The following is a 22,368-nucleotide window of genomic DNA, read 5'->3' as shown; positions in this document are numbered from 1 at the left end:
AGCGTGGTCACTGATACCAATTTTAATGTGGACATACTTAAAAAACCGAGCGAGGTGGAGCAGTGGTTGGACACTGGACTCGCATTCGGGAGGACGACGGTTCAATCCCGCGTCCGGCCATCCTGATTTAGGTTTTCCGTGATTTTGTGATTTCCCTAAATCACTCCAGGCAAATGCCGGGATGGTTCCTCTGAAAGGGCATGGCCGATTTCCTTCTCCATCCTTCCCTAATCCGATGAGACCGATGACCACGCTGTCTGGTCTCCTTCCCCAAACCAACCAACCATCCTTAAAAAAGAAAGGTCTGTTTGTTGCAGTTAGATTTAATATATTCCCATCACGAGTGGGGTTCCAAACTATGTGTTCTAATGTAAATAGTTTTCAAGAAAGCATTTAGTAATGTTTCACAGGATGTCTTATCGCACCCACCACTAACAGAACTACAATTTTCACAATTGGATGTTGGATGATTAAAATCTCCACAAATGATTACAGTATGACTGGGGTACATATGCATTAGCAAACTGAGATTTCCTCTGACGTTATTGGTTACATCCCTAAATGAGTCTGGTGACTGATAGGAGAATCGAAGTACAATTTTATGCCAAGCCCTGATAATGAGTTTTGTCCAAAGAATCTTGCATCTTCAATTTATACCTCAGTGTATTTGTGTTTCTTGTCTTTTGCAACGAGTACATCACCTCCATTTCCCACTAGCCTTTCCTTTGGATACACAACTGAATTTTCCCCAAAAATCTCACTGCTATTTATTTCATGTTTTAATACAATACCACTTGCTATGCTCCTTTACAAGAAATGTGGCATTTGGCTAAGAAAACTTTTCAGTCCTTCAATACACTTGTTCTGATAATTATAACATTCACCCACTTGAGCATTTCAGTAACATACGTGGAATTTAAAACTTTATGCTACTAGCAGAGGCAACAGTCTGGACGGTTGACTGAACTGGCCTTGTAACATCAACCAAAATGGCCTTGCAGTGATGGTACTGCGAATGGCTGAAAGCAAGGGGAAACTACAGTTGTAATTTTTCCTGAGGGCATGCAGCTTTACTATGTGGTTAGACGGTGACTGCGTCCTCTTGGGTGAAATATTCCAGAGGTAAAATAGTGCCCCATTCGGATCTCCAGGTGGAGACTACTCAACAGGATGTTGTTAGCAGGAGAAACAAAACTGGCATTCTACGGATTGGAGCGTGGAATGTCAGATCCCTTAATCAGGCAGGTAGGTTAGGAAATTTAAAAAGAGAAATGGATAGGTTAAAGTTAGATATAGTGGAAATTAGTGAACTTTGGTGGTAGCAGGAACAGGACTTCTGGTCAAGCGAATACAGGGTTATAAATAAAAAATCAAATAACGGTAGTGCAGGAGTAGGTTTAATAATGAATAAAAAAAAATAAGAACGCAGATAAGCTACTATGAACAGCGTAGTGAACCCATTATTGTGGCCAAGATAGACACAAAGCCCATGCCTGCCACCTTAATACAAGTTTATATGCATATGCCAACTAGCTCCACAGATGATGAAGACATTCAAGAAATGTATGATGTGATAAAAGAAATTATTCAGATAGTTAAGGAAGATGAAAATTTAATAGTCATAGGGGACTGGAATTCGATAGTAGGAAAAGGAAGAGAAGGAAAAGTAGTATGTGAATATGGACTGGGGGTAAGGAATGAAAGAGAAAGCTGCCTGGTAGAATTATGTGCAGAGCAGAACTTAATCATAGCTAAAACTTGGTTTAAGTGTCATGCAAGAAGGTTGTGTATGTGGAAGAAGCCTGGAGACATTGGAACGTTTCAGATAGGTTATATAATGGCAGGACAGAGATTTAGGAACAAGGTTTTAAATTGTAAGACATTTGCAGGGGCAGATGAGGAATCTGACCACAATTTATTGGTTACCAACTTTAGATTAAAACTGAAGAAACTGCAAAAAGGTAGGAATTTAAGGAGATGGGACCTGGAAAAACTGAAAGAACCAGAGGTTGTAGAGAGTTTCAGAGAGAGCATTAGGGGACGATTGACAAAAACGGGGGATAGAAATACAGGAGAAGAAGAATGGGTAGCTTTGAGAGATGAAACAGTGCAGGCAGCATAGAACCAAGTAGGTAAAAAGCCGAGGGCTGATAGAAATCCTTGGGTAACAGAAGAGATATTGAATTTAATTGATGAAAGGAGAAAACGTAAGAATGCAGTAAATGAAGCAGGCAAAAAGGAATACAAACATCTCAAAAATAAGATCGACAGGAAGAGCAAAATAGCTAAGCAGGGATGGCTAAAGGACAAATGTGAGGATGTAGAGTCATATATCACTAGGGGTAAGATCAATATTGCCTACAGGAAAATTAAAGAGACCTTTGAAGGAAAGAGAACCACCTGTATGAATATCAAGGGCTCAGATGAAAAACCAGTTCTAAGCAAAGAAGGGAAAGCAAAAAGGAGTATATAGAGGGTCTATACAAGGGTGAAGTACTTGATGGCAATATTATGGAGATAGAAGAGGATGTAGATGAAGATGAATTGGGAGATATGATACTGCATGAAGAATTTGAGAGAGTACTGAAAGACCTATGTCGAAACAAGGCCCTGGGAGTAGACAAAATCCCATTGGAGCTACTGAGAGCCTTGTGAGAGCCAGCCCTGACAAAACTCTTCCATCAAGTGAGCAAGATGTATGAGACAGGTGAAATACCCTCAGACTTCAAGAAGAATATAGTAATTCCAGTCCCAAAGAAAGCAGGTGTTGACAGCTGAGAAAATTACTGAACTATCGGTTTATTGAGTAATGGTTGCAAAATACTAACATGAATTCTTTACAAATGAATGAAAAAACTGGCAGAAGCCGACCTTGGGGAAGACCAGTTTGGATTCCACAAAAATGTTGGAACACGTGAGGCAATATTGACCCTATGACTTATTTTAGAAGATAGGTTAAGGAAAGGCAAACCTACATTTCTGGCAGTTGTAGAAAAAGCTTTTAACAATGCTGACTGGAATACTCTCTTTCAAATTCTGAAAGTAGCAGGTGTGAAATACAGGGAGCGAAAGGCTGTTTACAATTTGTGCCAGAAACCAGATAGCAGTTATAAGAGCTGAGGGGCAGGAAAGGGAAGCAGTGGTTGAGAAGGGAGTGAGACAGAGTTGCAGCCTATCCCCGATGTCATTCAATCCATATATTGAGTAAGCAGTAAAGCAAAACAAAAGAAAAATTCAGAGTAGGCATTAAAATCCATGGAGAAGAAATAAAAGCTTTGAGATTTAATGATGACATTGTAATTCTGTCAGAGACAGCAAAGGACCTGGAAGAGCAGCTGAACGGAATGTACAGTGTCTTGAAAGGAGGATATAAGATAATCATCAACAAAAGCTAAACGAGGATAATGGAATGTAGTCGAATTAAATCAGGTGATGCTGAGGGAATTAGATTTGGAAATGAGACACTTAACTAGTAAATGAATTTTGTTATTTGGAGAGCAAAATAACTGATGACGGTCAAAGTAGAGAGGATATAAAATGTAGAGGAAAGTGTTTCTGAAGAAGAGAAATTTGTTAACATCGAGTATAGATTTAAGTGTCAGGAAGTCTTTTCTGAAAGTATTTGTATGGAGTGTCGCCATGTATGGAAATGAAACATGGACAATAAACAGTGTAAACAAGAAGAGAATAGAAGCTTTCAAAATGTGGTGCTACAGAAGAATGCTAAAGATTAGATGGGTAGATCACCTAACTAATTAAGAGGTATTGAATAGAATTGTTGAGAAGAGGAATCTGTGGCACAACTTGAGTAGAAGAAGGAATTGGTTTGTAGGCTTCAAGGGATCACCAACTTGGTATAAAAGGGAAGCGTGGAGGGTAAAAATCATAGCGGGAGACCAAGAGATGAATACACTAAGCAGATTCAGAAGGATGTAGGTTGCAGTAGTTATTCGCAGATGAAGAGGCTTGCACAAGATATAGTAGCATGGAGAGCTGCATCAAACCAGTCTCTGGACTGAAGACCACAACAAACACAACATGCTACTAGTAATTCAGATGGATAAAGAATATTAAACTTCCTGGCAGATTAAAACTGTGTGCCGGACCGAGACTCGAACTCAGGACCTTTGCCTTTTGCGGCAAGTGCTCTACCAACTGAGCTACCCAAGATGACTCACGATCTGTCCTCACAGCTTTAATTCCGCCAGTACCTCATCTCCTAGAGAACTTGCCCGCGAAATGCAAAGGTCCCGAGTCCAAGTCTCGGTCCCGTACAGAGTTTTAATCTGACAGGAAGTTTCATATCAGCGCACACTCCACTGCAGAGTGAAAATCTCATTCTGTATATAGAATATTGTTTGTTTTTGGACATGTATGTTAGTATGTTCTGCCAAAATAATTAGCATTTGAACCATGTCGGCCTGTGGGTTCAAGGCCAACATTGATATCATAATGCAACACCACCTACTGGTAATATATGTCTGCAGATCTCGTTGTCACTGTACATTGAAGATAATGAATCAGTGTGATTTGAGCAGATGTGCAGGATGCCACAGTGACAAATGTTTGAACCACACTGTCAAATCTGTGAGTTTGAAAGAGGGCGCGTTTCTGGCATGAGAGAATGTGTTGGATTCATCTGGGAAATTGCTGCTTGTGTGGAACAAAGTGTTTTGTCAGTGCAACAGATGTGTAGAGAATGGTTCACTAATGGCTGTACAACATGATAAGATGGTAATATTTAGAGTTCAGCTATCAGTAGTCGTTTGGAATATTTATTGGCAGATCTAGATTTCGGCTAGCAACTAGCCATTCTCAATGCTAAGAATGGCTAGTCGCTAGCTGAAATCTAGATCTGCCAATAAATATTCCAAAGTATGACTAATAGCTGAAATTTATTATTTACAAATCAAAATAACAGTTGCTGCATGCAACAGCCTCTGAATGGAGGGTAACCTGATGACGATAAGATGGGTTAAGTCGCACCATTCAGATCATCCCCCGAGAAGATCGGCACCTCATCTAAATGGCATTGGAGGACAGATCTGCATCCTCCTCAGCTCTGGCACAACAGTGGAACACATCATACACTATCATGGGTGACAGTCCGTCATCATTTATTACGGTATGTGTTACATTTGCATCATCTATTTCTCTGCCTACCTTTGATGAACGTGCACAAACTTGATAGATAGCACTGGTATGTGGAACAACATCACTGGGAACAGGAATGACATCAGATAGTGCTTTTGGATGACTCCAGGTTCTGTTTGTTTGAAAATTATGGCCGCATTTTGGCTCACTATAGACAAGGGACATGGCATCACAGTGACTGAATTCACACAAGATATACAGCACCAACTCGTGGCCTTATGGTGTCAGGTGCTATTGGGTGCAACCACAAAATACAGTTGCTGCATGTCCAGGGCACTGTTACCACTGTGAGCTATGTGAACGTTATCCTGCGACCCGTAGCCACAGCCTTTCTGCGCAACATCCCAGACGCCATTTTTCACCAAGACAAAGGACGACTACATGTTGCTGAGTGAACTTGTGCCTCCTTGGTGTCACAGAACGTTAGCCTTTTGCCCTGGCCTGCCAGATCACAAGGCTTGTCGCCAATGGAAAATATATGGGAGCTGGTGAAATGACAGCTGCAGTGCTGTGACCAAATGCGAAGCACCACAGATAAACTTTGGAATCAGGTGAATGCAGCATGCATGGCTATAGCACAGGATGCCATTTGCACCTTATACACATTAATGCATCATGCATGGAACAAGTTATCAGGGCCCATGATAGAACCTATGCCTACTAGGCAACAAGACATATGCTGAACTGAGTGACTGAAATGCTAGTCACTTCTGCAGAACACCTAATGTACGTGTTCTGTGAATATGAACATCCTTCTCTAGTCATTCAAGGTGTTCTGTTTTTTCTGAACATGAGTGTAGAAAAGCATCTACATGACATACATCAATGCGTGAATTATCTTTGGCAATATTATGGAAAGGTTAAATTGTTATGCACCATACAGCAGAGACATTGAGTCACAGACAGGCGCAACAAAAAGACTGTCAAACAAGTAAGCTTTCAGCCAAAAGGCCTCCTTCCAAATTAGATAAAACACACACACACACACACACACACACACACACACACACACACAAACGCAACTCGCACACAACACATGTGTGTGTGAGTTGCATTTGTGTGTGTGTGTGTGTGTGTGTGTGTGTGTGTGTGTGTTGTCTAATTCAGAAGAAGGCCTTTGGCCAAAAGCTTACTTGTTTGACAGACTTCTTGTTGTGCCCATCTGTGACTCAATGTCTCTTCTATATGGTGAGTAGCACTCTACCCTTTCCATAATATTGTCATTATACCATACTGGATTTTCCATTTTTTCATGAATTATCTGTAAGACATCACAGTACAGGGACCAACAAATCTGACCATAAGTACATCTACTACAGCATAAAAGTCTGATTTATAATCTAAAAAAGTACCACATCTTCCAGACAGAAGATGAGCACTCAAGACATCTTCTCAAAAAGGATCAGGCATAATTGATGCTTTTTATCTAAAAGCCAACTAACCCTGCACTATCAATGGACTACAATCTACACAGGGGTTGTTTGACTATTACCTATGTTTAAACCTGGATGATGCCACACTACAGTAAATTTACCTGTTGTTTGGTGTAAATGACACAAACTCATGGTCATCAGCATTTCAGAATATTATATCGCATGGATAGCACCTGTGATCCATGTAGCACTCGTACAGTCTTATACTGCAAGTGGCCATCTTCCTCGCCCACTCAATACAAGGGCTCTAGTAATCACAGAAAAACAATGTGCACGACTTGCCACATTGCTTTCTTCTGAGTCTCCAGCAGTTGTCACGGGTTCTGATGGAGTGAGACTTACCACAGGTGCTGCTGCCTGTGCTGGCACTACATTTCTGCCACCAGTCACATGACTCCAAGTGCTGGACACTGCATCCACTTGTGCCCCACCACTATATAGATAGCTGCTCTGTCGATCTATGGCAATTCACATCAGGAGTTGCTCCACGGGCAAGCACTGACTGTCCTCAGCCCTTTATATACAGTTCCCTTCACAAAACAGAGCAGTCTACGTAGGGTGTCTCTCCATGGTCCAGCACCCACTGACTATCTGTGTTCCGTCAATAAAGATCTCCCTTCTCTGAGTGCACCAGTCCCTCTGGGATCAATGCTGGCTGCACCTCGTGGTCCCTCTAAATGGAGTCCACTGCCTAAGATCGAAGAGCCCTATGCTAGCTGCACTTTGAATCACCTCACCAAGTGCCTCTTCTACATCACTTCATGGGACATCGCCTCCTCACTGTCTACAACTCTCCACCTTGCAGGACTTCACTCTGTCACTGACTGTGATCACCTACAACCATTCCTAACGCATTCCAGTGTACAGTGACCAACTCTGAGCTGCCATCAAGTTACGCACCTATAGACTATTACAGTGTTTGTTCACTGACTTAATACAGTTCTATATTTCTGGCTACCTGAGCTCATATATAGTAGCGTGTCATTCCTACTGAGTCATAAACACAAAACTGGCAACAAGGACTGCTGCTTTTTGGTTTTTTTGCCCCAGCAACAGACTTGGTGATCACCCATAGTAACCATTTTTATCCCCCCCCCCCCCCCCCCCCCCCGCTCCATCCCCCAGCCCAACACCAAGCTTCTGCTGCAGTGGCTGAACTGCCTAATCACTGCTCCCTCCCTCCTCTTATAGGGTGTCTTCCTGTCCCTCAGTATTTCCATCCAGGTCCACCCACCTGTCCTCTCCTCCAGGATCCTCTGCTGCATCCTCTGTCATCCCAGGCACCATCAATGCAGACCCCATCACAGCAGGTTCCGATGCATGCTGACACCAGTCCTGTAGACGCAGACAGTGCCACCCCCAAATCTCTCTCCTGTTGTCCTGCTGCTCTTCCCTTTGAGCAGGCCTCACACTTCATATTCTGTTTTTCTGGTCTGACAGGAAACTCTCTGGCATGCACTGTGCCTTCTGTAGGCTTTCATCCTGCACCAACCCAGCCTGGTTGCCATCTTGGTTGTGGGTGGCACATGCCACATCCCCGGCCATCTGCATCGACTCAAGTAGCTGCTTCTCCATGTCTGGCCATACCCAATGGGCCACCAGCTGATTTTCCCTGTGCTCACAGTGCTGCCCTCATGGAAGTTTTGTTGCAAACCTGGGCTGTGACACTGCTGGCACCTACAACAGCACAGTCACCCTACCATGATGTCGACCAATGTGTTTCTCTTTGCACCCTTCTCTTCTGGCCCCTGCTCCCTGGGATTCGACCTCCATCATGTCAGATATGCCTCCCCTGGACTACTTCACTTTTCCATGGCGCCTCCTTCCTTCCAGAGCAGCACAACTTTGAGATGGCATCACCATATTTCCCAAAGGGGAAGGGAATATTGTATTGTATGGCTAGTGCCCAAACTACCACTCAAACAACTGTATACTGTGAATGACCACCTGTCCCATCTACTCACTACACAGGTTCTAGTGATCACAGGAAAGCAATCCACAGTACACATAAATATGTTGGACTGTTTTCCTCTGAGACTCCAGCAGTCGCCATGTCCTTGGTGGTAAGGGCCTCCTCATAGGTGGCACTGCCAGTGCTGGCACTACATTGCTGCCGTCAGTCATGTTCCTCCTGGAGGTCGTACCTGTATCCATCCACAACCAGGCTATCTAGGTAGCCAACAGCTGATGTATGGCAGTTCACATTGGGAGTCACTCTGTGGCCAAACACTGACTGTCTGCAGTCCTTCAATACAGAGTTATTCCACTGAGTGCAGCAGTTGACAACTAGAGTCACTCTGTGGTCCAGTACTCATTGCCCATGGTCCCTCAATAATAAGCTCCCTTCATAGAGCACATCAGGCAGCCTGGGATAAATGCCAGCTGCACCTCATGGCCCCTCTACATACAGTTCACTGTCGAGGACTGAAGAGCACTTCACCACCACGTGTCAAACGGCTGGGCCATTGTCGAATGTCTCCTCTGTACAGCTTTGAAGGATATTATCTCCAACATAGTCTCTCAGCTATTGCCTCATAGGACAAATACCAAGGTGTAACACTCTGTAGGGATATGAAATGGAATGATCACATAGGCTCAGTTGTGGGTTGATTGATTGAATACAGGACAAGTGCAATCAGTCTCAAAGGAGATTGCTTACAAATCACTCGTGCGACCCACCTAGAATATTGCTCAAGTGTGTGCGACCCATACTATATAGTACAAACAGAGGATACTGAACATATACAAGGAAGGGCAACACGAATGGCCACAGGTCTGTTTAATCTGTGGGAGTGTGTCACAGCGGTACTGAAGGAACTGAACTGGAAGACTCTCGAAGATAGATGTAAACTATCCTGAGAAAGTCTATTAACAAAGTTTCAAGAACCAGCTTTAAATGGTGACTCTATGAATATACTTCAATTCTCTGTGTATTGCTCACATAGGGATAATGAGAATAAGATTAGAATAATTACTGTGTGCACGCAGGCTTTCAATTATTCTTTCCGCACTCCCTACATGTGCAGAACAGGAAGACTCTTAATAACTGGTACAATGGGATGTACCCTCTGCCATCCACCTCACAGTGGTTTGCAGCGTACAGATGTAGGTGTTGATGTAGATTTACTTCCGAACCATGCTGTATCAATGATTATCTGTGCACAACACAGGCTTTGTGAGCGCGCAGACTGTTGATGCATCTGGTGCCCCAGATTCTTTCCTCCATTAGTTATGATTATATTTATTCTTGTTCATCCCACTTCATCCCTCATCCTGACATATTCTATAGTTTTATTTTCCACACCTGCCCATGCCACACAAATTTGTCACCTTTGACCTAACCCATCCCCCTCTCCAACTCTCTTCCTCATTGCAACACACACACACACACACACACACACACACACACACACTCCCATACCTCATCATCCCTTTTCGCCAACGTCTCTTTATGTTTTTAAGGTATTTGTATATGTTTTTACATGGTTCCATGCATTTTTGCATATTTTTATGTTTCTGTGTGTATTTTTGCATATCTGTGCATGTTTATGGACGTCTTTACTATTTTTTACACGTCTTTTCTCTTATTCGGCACTATGTGTCTTTTAATTGTGTCTGCCTGCAACTTAATGTGTCTTCTTTATGGTAAGTATCTAAAAAGTTTTGTAGTTTTGTATATCAATTCCTGCTTCTATTTTAAAACTCTGAAAATGGAGATAATTCCAAAATACATCACTTTATGATCAGTACAGTCATTTTTCATCTTCTACATGATTTTTTATGCAACCTAGTCACTTTAATGACAGATCCCTGCGTAATTAATAGTTCGTGAAAGTTCTAAACAGAAGAGCTTAAGAAATGTTGTAGTAAACAAAAAGAAGAGTAAATGAAAAGGGGTACTTGGTCAAAACCAAACCAATTTAAAGTTTTACTTCCCAAAACTTTTTACAAAATTAGAGAAGATGGCAAACATGTATTATGAATATGTCACTTTATGTATCATCATATAAAGCAGGCAGCATGTCCCCAGCCAAATTATTAACTGCTCTCTTACTGAGAACAATATTGCAAAATATGGCTACAGCTGCCACACATGAACTGCTATACATCAACAAATGCCAATGAACGGATCCTCTCACTTGAGATATTAGAGAGCAGTGCCTACTCCCAAGGTGAGAGAATAGGAGTGTGACTGGAAGAGGGTACACCATGGCTGAATAGTGGATTTGACAAGACATGACTTCTTGTGACTCACTTCCAGCCACCTTCTCTCCTCTCAATGATGCACAGTCTGTGCTTCAATAGTGAAGAAACTGTTTGTCAGAAGACTTCATATTGTTGATACTACACCTTTCCCTGAACTCATTCTTGTATCAGTCCAGCAAATGTCCAAAAGTCTGAGAAGACCATAGAATTTCATCAACCTCTGGTTCTGAGCCAAGTATGTCTCACAATCAAGAGATCTGTGACTTTCTGGACTTACAGCAAAGTGTTGAGAATTGTAGGAGTCCCCTTGATGGGTCAAGGGCACATTAACATCAAAGGCTGCTACTCAGATTGCTGACTCCGTGTGAAGTGCACATAAGGGTCTTTTTAGCTTAAGTGACCCTCCATTCAATTCCGGTAATGAGAACTGTTGGCAACCACAAAGTATTACTGTTAGATTCAAGGATATGGCCTCTCAGTTGAAACAATTAAAATCCTAGTAACTAACTGCTGAAGCACTCATAACACACTACAGAATTTGAAACAGATCTAAAAAGCAGTGGGGTTTGTATAATACTAGGTACATAAACCTGGCTAAAACCTGTAATTGACTACAGTGAGATTTTTTGGGGAAAATCTAAGTATTTATTGAAAATACAGGCTAATGGGAAATTGAGGTGGCATATTTGTCACACCAGACACCAAATTCGCAGCTACTGGGAAATAAATTGAATCTTCATGCAACATTGGTTCAGAAAGATTTAGTATCAAGGATGGACACAAACTTTTAGTTTGATTTTCTATTTATGACCAGCCTCACCTACAGATGTAGCTGGAAATCTGGAAGAAAACATCAGCCCACTAGTACATACAGTCCCCAATCAGGGGCGATTCTAGAAGTCAGTCAAGAGGCGGGGCGTATGGAGAGGGTGGGGGGTGGGGGGGTTGGGGGAATGGAATATCGCTTAACAAAAGGAGAGTTGGGGTCATCCACCAACAAATTGGTAAAATTTGGTTTTTCTCAAAGTAGTTTCTGGTAACAGTTTTGGAGTTCTGGGCAAAAAATGTGTATTAATAAATAATACGCCCATTCTAAGTTAAATGATATTTATTGGAACAATGGAAAATCCAGGATGGAATGTAACAATACCAGAGAAGAAAAGTTGCTACTCACCATATAGCGGAGATGCTGAGTCACGATAGGCACAACAAAAAGATTCACACAATTATAGCTTTCGGCCATTAAGGCCTTTGTCAGCAGTAGACACACATACACACATGCACACATACGCAGTGTGTGTGTGCATGTGCATGTGTGTATGTGTGTCTACTGCTGAGAAAGGCCTTAATGGCTATAATTGTCTGAATCTTTTTGTTGTGCCTATCGCGACTCAGCATCTCCGCTATATGGTGAGTAGCAATTTTCTTTCTCTGGTATTGTTGTATGATATTTATTGGTTTACATAGTAAGCTATTTGCTGCTCTTATTCTTTAGTTAAAATGTGTCTGACATACACTGCAACCTATACTGCAACATAATTATAAAAAAAATGAATGAATCTGTTGGAGTAATATATTTGCTGATTTCTGAATTGTAATATGATGCTCCACTGGGAGGGGGGCTATAGTCACACCCCTGTCTCCAATTATAATGACATCATTGGAGGAGACTTAAATCAAAATGACTGGTAGGATTATAGTTTTCTTAAGTGGTGGATATGACAAGAGATTCTGCGAAACGAAACCAAATGCCTTCTCTGAAAACTACTACAAACAGATAATTTCAAAGCCTGCTCATGACAAAAATGCTAGATCTAATGGTACCAGTCACCATGAGGAAATTGCAGCAACAATGACTATCGAAGTCCATAAAACAACTGGTAGATATACATGCTGAATATAAGAGGAACTCCAAACCACCGGGTAAGAGAACATACAGGAACTGTGACTAAAGATTGGAAAACTAGTTGATCAAACAATAGACAGACATGTATTTATACAATAGTTCATGCTGGGAAGGGCCCTCCTGGTATTAAGAGCATAATATTACAGACAGAGAGATGCTAAATAAGATTAGTTGCAATGTGAAGCTCTCACTGACAACCATAGCAGAGTCTTATTGAAAGACTGCTCACAAAACCCAATAAATTCTGGTTGTATGTCAAGACTTTGAGTGTCACCAAAGTTGGTGTACTGATAATAATGACTGTCATAAGAATTGGTATTTAAAGTAGCAAAGAAAAAGCAGAAGTGCAAACTCTTATAAAACATTCTTTTATAAAAGAATATCAAGGAGTAGTGCTCCAGTTTTAATCTTGCACTACTTGAAAGACAAGTAGCATTGAGAAACAGCTGAAAACAGTAAAACTGAAGAAGGTTACAGGGCACAATGGACTCCCTATCTTATTCTACACTGAATCTGTAGCTTACATAGATACTGTAAGTCCCGCCCCCCCCCCCCCCCCAAAAAAGAAAAAAAAAGCTATGCCCAGTGGTAAGAAGAAAGTGTATGTCACACCCACCTACAAGAATGTGTGACCCACGAAACTACTGTCCAATGTCACTGACACCAATCTATTGTAGAATCTTAGAACATATTCTGAGCTCAAAAGTAATGAGGCACCTCAAAGAGAACACCCAGCAAAATCTTAACAAACTGAGGGTCAGATGCTCATACTTGTTTATATTTAAACTTCTACCCTGGTTCTCCATAGATAACACCCTTTTTGTTTATACACTCCTTAATTATACAGTCTCAGAAACTATGAGCCTAGGGTATGCAACTGGTGTTGTTAATTCATTTCATGATTAAATTCCATGAGTGCTTGGCAGCAGCTAATTTGTTTGGCTTTTGGTCAGGCACCATTCTTATGTTCCTTGCATCTCTTCTTCAGTGGTCTGCTCTGTCTGGAACACAACATGCCACATGGGTTTGAAATTTGGTATACATCTAGTTTTCAGATGCCCAGATTGTCTTCAACATTATCAGAGATTTTATATTTCAGAGATTTTCTCTTTGTCAGTAACATTGAAATGCACTGGATACCATGTTTTGATATAAGTTTACCAACATTTTTTGGATATTTGGTTAGTACAGGCAGCCTTCTCTGCACCAAGTGGGATGTGCATTTCTGTGCTCTTCATAAGCATAAATAGTTAAACTAGTTATAAAAGTCTTGTATGTAAAATTTACATACTTTAATGGCTATCTTGAGTATTCTCTTGAAAGCCTTCGTTTTCTTCAGGTATTATTTATAAAAATGTGAAAGATTTGCAAATATGAGTTAGCAGCATGTTTCTTTGTTTACATTTTTCACATAGAAAAATGCAATTTCAATTACTTGCTTTTCATTGCAGCATAACTTAGTAGGGCTTATTCCATTACTATGTAGTACATATTAACAGAAGATAAAGTGGCTTTCAATCATTTTAGACCAGATTTCTGAAAACAAATTTTTTGTTGTAGATAGCCATATATTACCTTAGTTTTGATAAATCGTTGTTGTTTCCTACAAGTGAACAGTGCAGAACGTGCAGTGGGATCGTTGGCTCCAGCATTTGGTTTTAGAGCTACTGTAGTTTTTGTACTCAGTTGTTGTTATGATGTTGATATTGGGGAAATTAATGTGGCTCCTCAGTGGTTTATAACATATTCAGTGGATGTAAATAAATAGTTGAAAAGGAGGTGTATATTACAGTCCTCCAGGCTGAATTATGTATGGCAAGAAATATCTGCATCTGGGTTAATTAAGGAGAAGGATAATGAGAAGTCGGAAGTGGTGATAGATAATACAGGGATCAATGAAATAACTTTATGTTCAAAAAGAACAATAGGGTTGATCTGTTATTTCATTTGGTAGCAGATGTGCCTCAGGAAAATTTAGGTGTAGACAGAGGACAACAAACTTTCAGTAAGAATTTGGAAAGGCGAGGATGTCAGTGAAGAGAAAGAAAGTTTTGTTGTTACATATTCCTCATGGCAAAGGTGTTTTCAAAACAGCTGTTTATTTCACCAATCGCTAGTATGGATCAGTTGATGTAGTGATTGTTTAAAGTTCATTTGACCGTTTTAACAGACAAAACAATAGTGTCTTGTGCTTGTAATATGGATGTCTTAAAAAGTTTTCCAATACAATTTTATAGCAGTCAGTAACATTATAATTCAATGTTATAATACAGACTGTAAATTTTCCAACTACCATTGCCAGCTGCTCCATGACAGCCACTGATAAAATCTTTATAGACAATTCTAATACTATAAAACCTATAATCAATTACCTTTCAGAAATGATATGCAATTCCTTCAATTAAATAATACTCCTGATAGCAATAAAAATACTATAAAATCCAATTTCATAAAGTATGTTAATGGGCCAAAATTGAGTGTTTTAGAAAACTGGTCAAATAATAAATAGGAGAGATGTATGCAGCAATGACAACACGAGTGAAAAATATGTGCCATTTATTAATAATGTTCTCCACTTGATTGAAAACTGTTTTCACTCAAAAGTAAACCAGAGTGGCCTACAGAAAATCCACAAATTTCTATAAAAATAATGGTATCTGGCAGGACAAAAAGGTCAATCCATATGTCAATCTGGAACAGCTTTGATGATACTGCATATCATTAAAAAAAATCTTGCAGGATATTGAGGAAAGTAATCAAGACATCAAAGCAAATGTGTTATTAAAAAATAATAGCCATGTAAAGTAACACACTAAAGGCAATGTGTAATATAGAAAAGGAAGAGACTTTAACAACTGGAGATGAACAAGAGCTTTAAAGAGTATATGATATCTGGTAACATATACATTATGTGTTGCAAAGTTCTTTAACAAACACTCTGTATATGTAACTAGTAAAAATGCAGTGTTTGGCTCAGTAAATGCTGATCTGTAAAATTAGAGATTAGCCTTTATAAACAGCGTTCACTAGCATACATATCACATTTACTACAGGAGAAGGAATGACTACCATGAAACCATAAAAAGTATAGAAACTAAAGAAGTGTAGTTCAAGAAGAGTCTAAGTGATGTATCTATGTCCTAGTCCCTTCACTCCATTGATAAAATTTCTTAATAGAACCTACTGATGTAGTTATTATTAACTGTATCAGATCATTAACTGTATACAAAATAAGAGGAATGCTATGTAGTACCTGACTTTGGCAAAGTTTCAGTGCAGTAATGTGTAAGTCCATCTTGCAAACTATTTTTGTGTTTTTTAGTGCCTGGCTGCAACAGCCTTGAATTATCTTATAGCTGTGGTTACCTTTTTAGTCAATACATAAAGGAAAAAACTTTTTTGTTTTTTAGTTTTTCTAAATCCTTGAAACCATCTTACTCAGGGTCTGCGGAAGAAACAATAGCATATCTTCTTTCTTTCTTTCTTTTTTTTTTTTTTTTTTAATATTTACAATGTATTTAGGGTTCTAAATCTCAGAAGATCTTATCTAATTCAATGAGCTTTCCTTGGTTAACTTTTTCTTTTTCTTTTTCTTTTTGGTCTGTCTATGTCATAAGCATTGTTGATTTCCCCATGATGCCTATACGATTTGTCAATATGAGTATCAATTCCTTTGGAATATTTCTATATTTGCGGGTGTTTTTGAGGATCTCCTTCTTGGTTGGTTGGTTAATTTGGGGGAGGGGACCAAACAGTGAAGTGACAAATAAAAACACCTACAGCCATCCTTGTAATTTTATTTTATTTTGTTGCTACCAGTTTCGATGCTTCATTGTGTCATCTTCAGGCTGTTTTGATGCAGTACAGCTTGATATGATCCCCATGCATAACCCATCAGTTGCCAGCACTAATGGATTTGCAGATTATGTGTCAGCACTCCAACAATCAAGTGCTGGCAACTGATGGGTTATGCATGGGGATCGTATCAACCTGTACCGAATTAAAACAGCCTGAAGATGATGCAATGAAGTGTCGAAACTGGTAGCGACAAAATAAAATAAAATCGTAAGGATGGCTATAGGTGTTTTTATTTGTCACGATAGTAAATGGCCGTCGTCCCAGAGACATCCTCCTAAAAGGATGGACGTACAAAACAGTGAGGTCGTCTGTCCCAACAGATTAGGGAATGATGGGGAAGGAAGTCAGCCATGACCTTCCAAGGAACCATCCTGGCTTTTGCCTGGAACAATTTAGGGAAAGCATGGAAAACCTAAATTAGGATTGCCAGAAGTGGGTCTGAACCGTCATCTTCCCAGATGTGAGTCCAGTACGCTAACCACTGTGCGACCTTGCTAGATAAGGGTCTACTTGTCTGGCATGTGCAAGCCACATGTAGCATAGTCCTCAACACAGCAATTCTTTGTTATGGGTGGTGATGGTTCACGATGTAAAGCTAGGGATCAGCATGAGTGGATTGTCTGTAAGCACCTAAGCCAAATAACCTGATGGCTCTTCTCTTAACTACTAAATTGAGGAAATGTGATGGCCCTAGTTTTTAAGTTTCAACGTTAATATTACACTTGTATGGAGATAGTTGCAGTATTTGTGAAAATAATGGAACTCTTTCCCTTCCACGTAACAATACTATAAACAACACATTAATATACTGGTTTAGCAAAAGATTTAGTTTATTTATTACATTTCCCATCAAATAAACATAGACTGATATGAGTGTATTCCTGAAAATTCAGTCTGGCACAATGTTCTACTGTTATGACAGGCATATTATGCAATTACAGCATCATGTGAAGAGCTAACCTGAGCAGCTAATGATTTAAATGAAATAATCTGAACTTAAAAAAATGTATAATTACACTATAAAAATTTAAAAACCATTTTCTTTGTCCAAAACTTAGTTGGCGAGTGATGGTGCAGATGTTGCAAGGAAAAAGTATCTTTGTTATGGTGTGTTTGTAGTATCACTATATCAAATGTACACAGTAGATATTTAAAATAATTTATAACATTTTAAATGAAAGAGATGTACCTGCTTATGAGAAACCTTCAAAGGGACAACCAAAGCAGTTTTGAAGTAAGCACAAATTAATAAGCACATTTCAATCTCTAGCTTCCATAATTATTAAATATTCTTTAATTCTGAGAAAGGGAAGGATAGGAAATAACAGTAAAGGGAAGGTAAAGTCACATCACGTAATGGATCTGAAAATCTGTCTTTGTGATCTTGATGTTGACAGGATACAAAACTGCAACTTTCTTTAACCCTCGGATAAGAAAATGTGAAATGGCTTTCCACAATACATACCAGCCACCTAGTCTCAATTTATACTAGTCTTATTTTCCATGACTTGTTGGTTGTCTACCACAGACTTCTTTCCCTTCTGTTTTATTTACATCATGAAATCTCTCCCTCAGCTCCCACCTTTTGAAAATGAAATGTTGACTGTTGTTTCCATTTGAATCCAGGTATTTCTTTCCAGTTTGGTTCTTTGTCTTTGAATGACTGCATACTAATCATCTCTGTAATATGCAGTTTGGCTATTTGCCCATTGTTATCTCTGAACTCTTTCTTACACTGTGTGTGTTTCCAACTACAGGTGGGAATACATCTCACACTTCCACTGTCTCTACATCTCACTCTTTATTTTCCCAATTCCCTATCTTTCCCTTAAAAAAATGTGTATGTCTCTGCAGTTGATATATAGACAGTTCTTTTTTTACCATAAATAGGGAGTTTACATCCATTCAGAATTACAATTTTAACAAAACAACATTAGGGAAGTAAGTACTTAGTACCTTCTATAATTCTAATTGGTCTCTCTCTCTTCAAGAGAAAGTTTCTCATACCTTGGTCCAAGTTGGCACTCATCATACTGATACTGACACTTGTTTCCATGAAAATCAGGAACACAATAACACACAGCTCCCCCACTCTCAATAAGACATAGTGCATCATTTTCACATGGATTATCTTCACATCGCACAAGTTTTACTTCACAGTTTTTCCCAGTAAAGCCTAAAACAAAATAAACAGCATTATATGTTAAACAAAAAAAAAACTACTACACTTAACTGATTACAGATTAACATGGAAAAGCTTACCAAACAAACAGGCACAAGCATAATCTGCTTTCAGATCGACACATACTGCCCCATTCTGGCAAGGTGTAGAAGCACATTCATCAACAGGCAGTTCACAGAATGTACCTGACCATCCTGCAGATTACAATACGTTCTTGTGAACTTTATAGTTTTATAGTAAATTTAGAAGAAAAGTTATAGCATGGAGCCTTCAATAATTAAATGTGCTTTGTATCTTCATAAATGTATAAGTACCATCTTAACGAATTTTATATCAAACACAAAAAATCAAATATAATTCTCTTCAGTCAAGAATAGTGTTGTTTGAATAACACAGACTCTCTGAAAAATGGCTCATGGAATGATTAACAGATACATTCAGTAAAGAATATTAAACACTCAGGTTTTGGAATCACAAGGAATGGTGATGTTATATGCTGAAAGATTATTAACATATTGATCAAAAATTAAATATGGGTGGAAATATCAAGGAAAACCAGAACCACTTGCAGAAGTACTCATATTTAAAGGGAGTAAATTTGTCATAAAGTTTAGTGATATATTTAGTACTCCTGGATTTTACATTGTTTCGTATTTAGTACTGATATATTTCTACATCTTTTGCCAGTTTTGTAGTACTGGTATAGTCCTAGATATTTTGCCAGTTTCATGGCTCTTTGTATTCTGCACATATGAATCAGACTCTTTATAGTTACAAAAAAATTGTTTCATTGTTTGTTACATGAAGTGTAGCTGAGGTTGAAATATAATAAAATTCCATATAACAAGTAAGACTTATCAAAAAAATATCCTGATAATTTTACACATATTTTTTGTATTCAAACACTTACAAAGACAGATTTACAGTAAACATCGATATGTTGCCCAATTATCTGTGTTTTTCAACTATATTTTTACAACATACATTTCTTCAGTGTTACTGTGCAATCTTTTGACATGTAAACACTGTACTATACAGAATAACACTGAATGACAAATACACAGACAAAATAAACTATGGTACCTGTGGTCAGTGTAATGAACTAGGAGCAATATTTGTAAACTTAGACAAGTTTGTTAGTGAGGACTGTATATCACAGGATGGCCTGCATCTAAATAGGTTAGGTTCAACAACTTTCAGCAAGATGTTTACAGATTTGTGTAAAATTATATGAAGCAAGGGAAACTAACAATCAGTGAGGCAGGTGAAAAATGGAAAAACACAATAAAAAAAGTAAATCAGTATTCAAGGAAAAATGTGTTAAAAACTGTAAGAAAGTGTAAGTATTTATTCACAATGTACAATAACATGACTGAGTGCAATGTATCTGTAGGATAAAACTACAAAAACTGATGAACTGAATTGCAAACTATTCTTTCAGAAGGAAGAAATATCAAAGTTGCTTGCCTAAATGAGCACTGAGTCAAGACAGATTCTATCACAGTTTTAAATAAATTAGAAAACTTAATGGTAGCTAACAGTTTTTGTAGGAAAACCAGAAGTCATGGAGGCTTCTGTATACTGGTTAATAAGTCATTTGAATATAAAGAAAGATACAGAGTTTTAAATTTAAATGAAATACTTACACTTGAAAGTTTCTGAGTAGACACAAAACAACATAATATTATTGTTATCTTAATACACAGGATTTCAGGTAGTGATATCACCAAATCATTTTTAGGGATATTACAATGTCTCCTTGATGAACCCACAAAAGAAAAGGGGGAAAATTGTAATTGTTGCAGATTTTAACATAAGACGCAACAATCAAATAAAGCCTGTCAACTACGTTTGTTGACTTAATTCAAGAATATGGTTTTAATCTAAATTTCACTGATTTCACCAGAGTAAGTAAGCAGACAGCAGTGTGTATAAATAATATTTTAACAAGTTACACATTTAATGACACTAACATTACACCTAGGTATCTCAGATCACACTGCTCTGCTTATCAAATTATTAAAAATAAATAAAAAAGAGAGGAGGTGTTTCATGAAAAGATTGTTGAGCGAGGGAAACATACACTTGTTCTTCGTAGATTAAATGAGGAAGATTGGTCATTACAACACAAAATCTCATGTTAAAAAAATGTTGGTATGTTTTTAAAAAGCTTTTTACATATTTTCAATGAAACATTTCCATCCAAAGAAAAGTAACAAATAAACTATAGTGGATTATCACTGGCATAAAAATATCTAGTAACAGGTTCAAATGATTCTAAGAACTATGGGACCTAACATCTGAAGTCATCAGTCCCCTAGACTTAGAACTACTTAAACCTAACTAACCTAAGGACATCACACACATCCATGCTCGAGGCAGCTGAAGCGCCTAGAACTGCTCAGCCACAGTGGCCATCTCTAGTAACAGGAAGAGACAGTTACATGCCATGCTAAAATTCAATAAGAACCTTGAGTTCATTAACTATGTTTAATCATACAAAAACTGTTTAGGAGGATTGTAGAAACAGCAAAGGAAATGGCAAACATTAAATTTATTAAAAAGGACAGAAATAAATCCAAGGCAGTTTTGACAGTTGTCAAATCTAAACTCTGAATTAAATCTGGGAAACAGGAAATTTCTAAAATAAAGACACCAGACAAAATAATTGTAAATCTTGTTCGGAAACCAGAAAATTTAATGAATTCTTTACAGCTGTAGCAAAATCTGATGTTTATATAAACTCCTGTCAAGATAATGTACATTTATTTTGCTCAAGTTGGAACAAAACCAAGAGTCTAATTAAATTTGACAAAGTAACAGTAAAAGATGTAGAAAAAACTATAACAAACCTAAAAAACAAAAACTTTGTGTGATGGAATGAAGTACCTGCAATGGTCATTAAAGCAGCTTCAAATATAGTATCACATCCACTGCCCAAAATAATTAATCAGTCTCTTGAAGAAGATTACTTTCCAAACTTTCTGAATTAGGCAGAAAAGAAAGCAGTATTTAAAAAAGGCTCCAAAGAAGAAACAGGAAATGATCACCCAATTTCCCTTCTTCCTGTGTTTTTTAAACTGTATGAAATGATCATTGCAATCAAAATTCAAAATTTCTGTGATAAACTTTATTTCAAAAACAACAATTTAGCTCCCAAAAAAGCAAAAAAGCACAACTTATGCAGTCAATGAATTTGTGCATAGAGTTAGTTCCACTTATCTACAGCACAAAAAGCTGCAGGAATCTTCTATGAATTATCCAAAGCATTCAACTGTGTGAACCATTCCTTCCCACTTTATAACATGAACGAATACAGAATTATCGGCAGTGCCTTACAGTCATACATGACAGAGGGAAAGAAAAGGATTGTCATTACATGAAGCAAAGGAATGTAATCCTTGCAGAGGAGAACTGTTTCACACGGGAAGCCACAAGGCTCAACTCCAGGCCCATTTTTTTTTCTTTAGGCTTACCTTTTTCTCTTTAGGCTTACCCCTAAATAAATAACAACACTGGACAATTATGGATAGAATATTACATAAAATAAGGGAAAAGCAACCACTCACCTACAGTGGATCAATATGTGGAGCACAGAAACATTAACTGAAAACAGCATTCACATAGCT

At 38.5% G+C, this 22,368-nt stretch overlaps 1 protein-coding gene across 1 annotated transcript in view; it reads right to left on the bottom strand.

The window, feature by feature from the left end:
* Nucleotides 1-22,368, bottom strand: part of LOC124613377 (protein eyes shut) — a 260,127-nt gene that overhangs the window by 153,800 nt on the left and 83,959 nt on the right. The window contains exons 6-7 of the mRNA XM_047142078.1: nt 18,820-18,933; nt 18,565-18,733 (exon numbers count right to left, since the gene is read on the bottom strand). Coding sequence (XP_046998034.1) covers nt 18,565-18,733; nt 18,820-18,933 — 283 coding nt within the window. The remainder of the gene's footprint in view (nt 1-18,564; nt 18,734-18,819; nt 18,934-22,368) is intronic.

Source organism: Schistocerca americana, chromosome 4 (assembly GCF_021461395.2).
Source record: "Schistocerca americana isolate TAMUIC-IGC-003095 chromosome 4, iqSchAmer2.1, whole genome shotgun sequence".
In the NCBI taxonomy this organism is placed as follows: Eukaryota; Metazoa; Arthropoda; class Insecta; order Orthoptera; family Acrididae; genus Schistocerca; species Schistocerca americana.
Note: the sequence above shows the minus strand (reverse complement) of the source record. Positions and strands in the feature narration are given on the sequence as shown.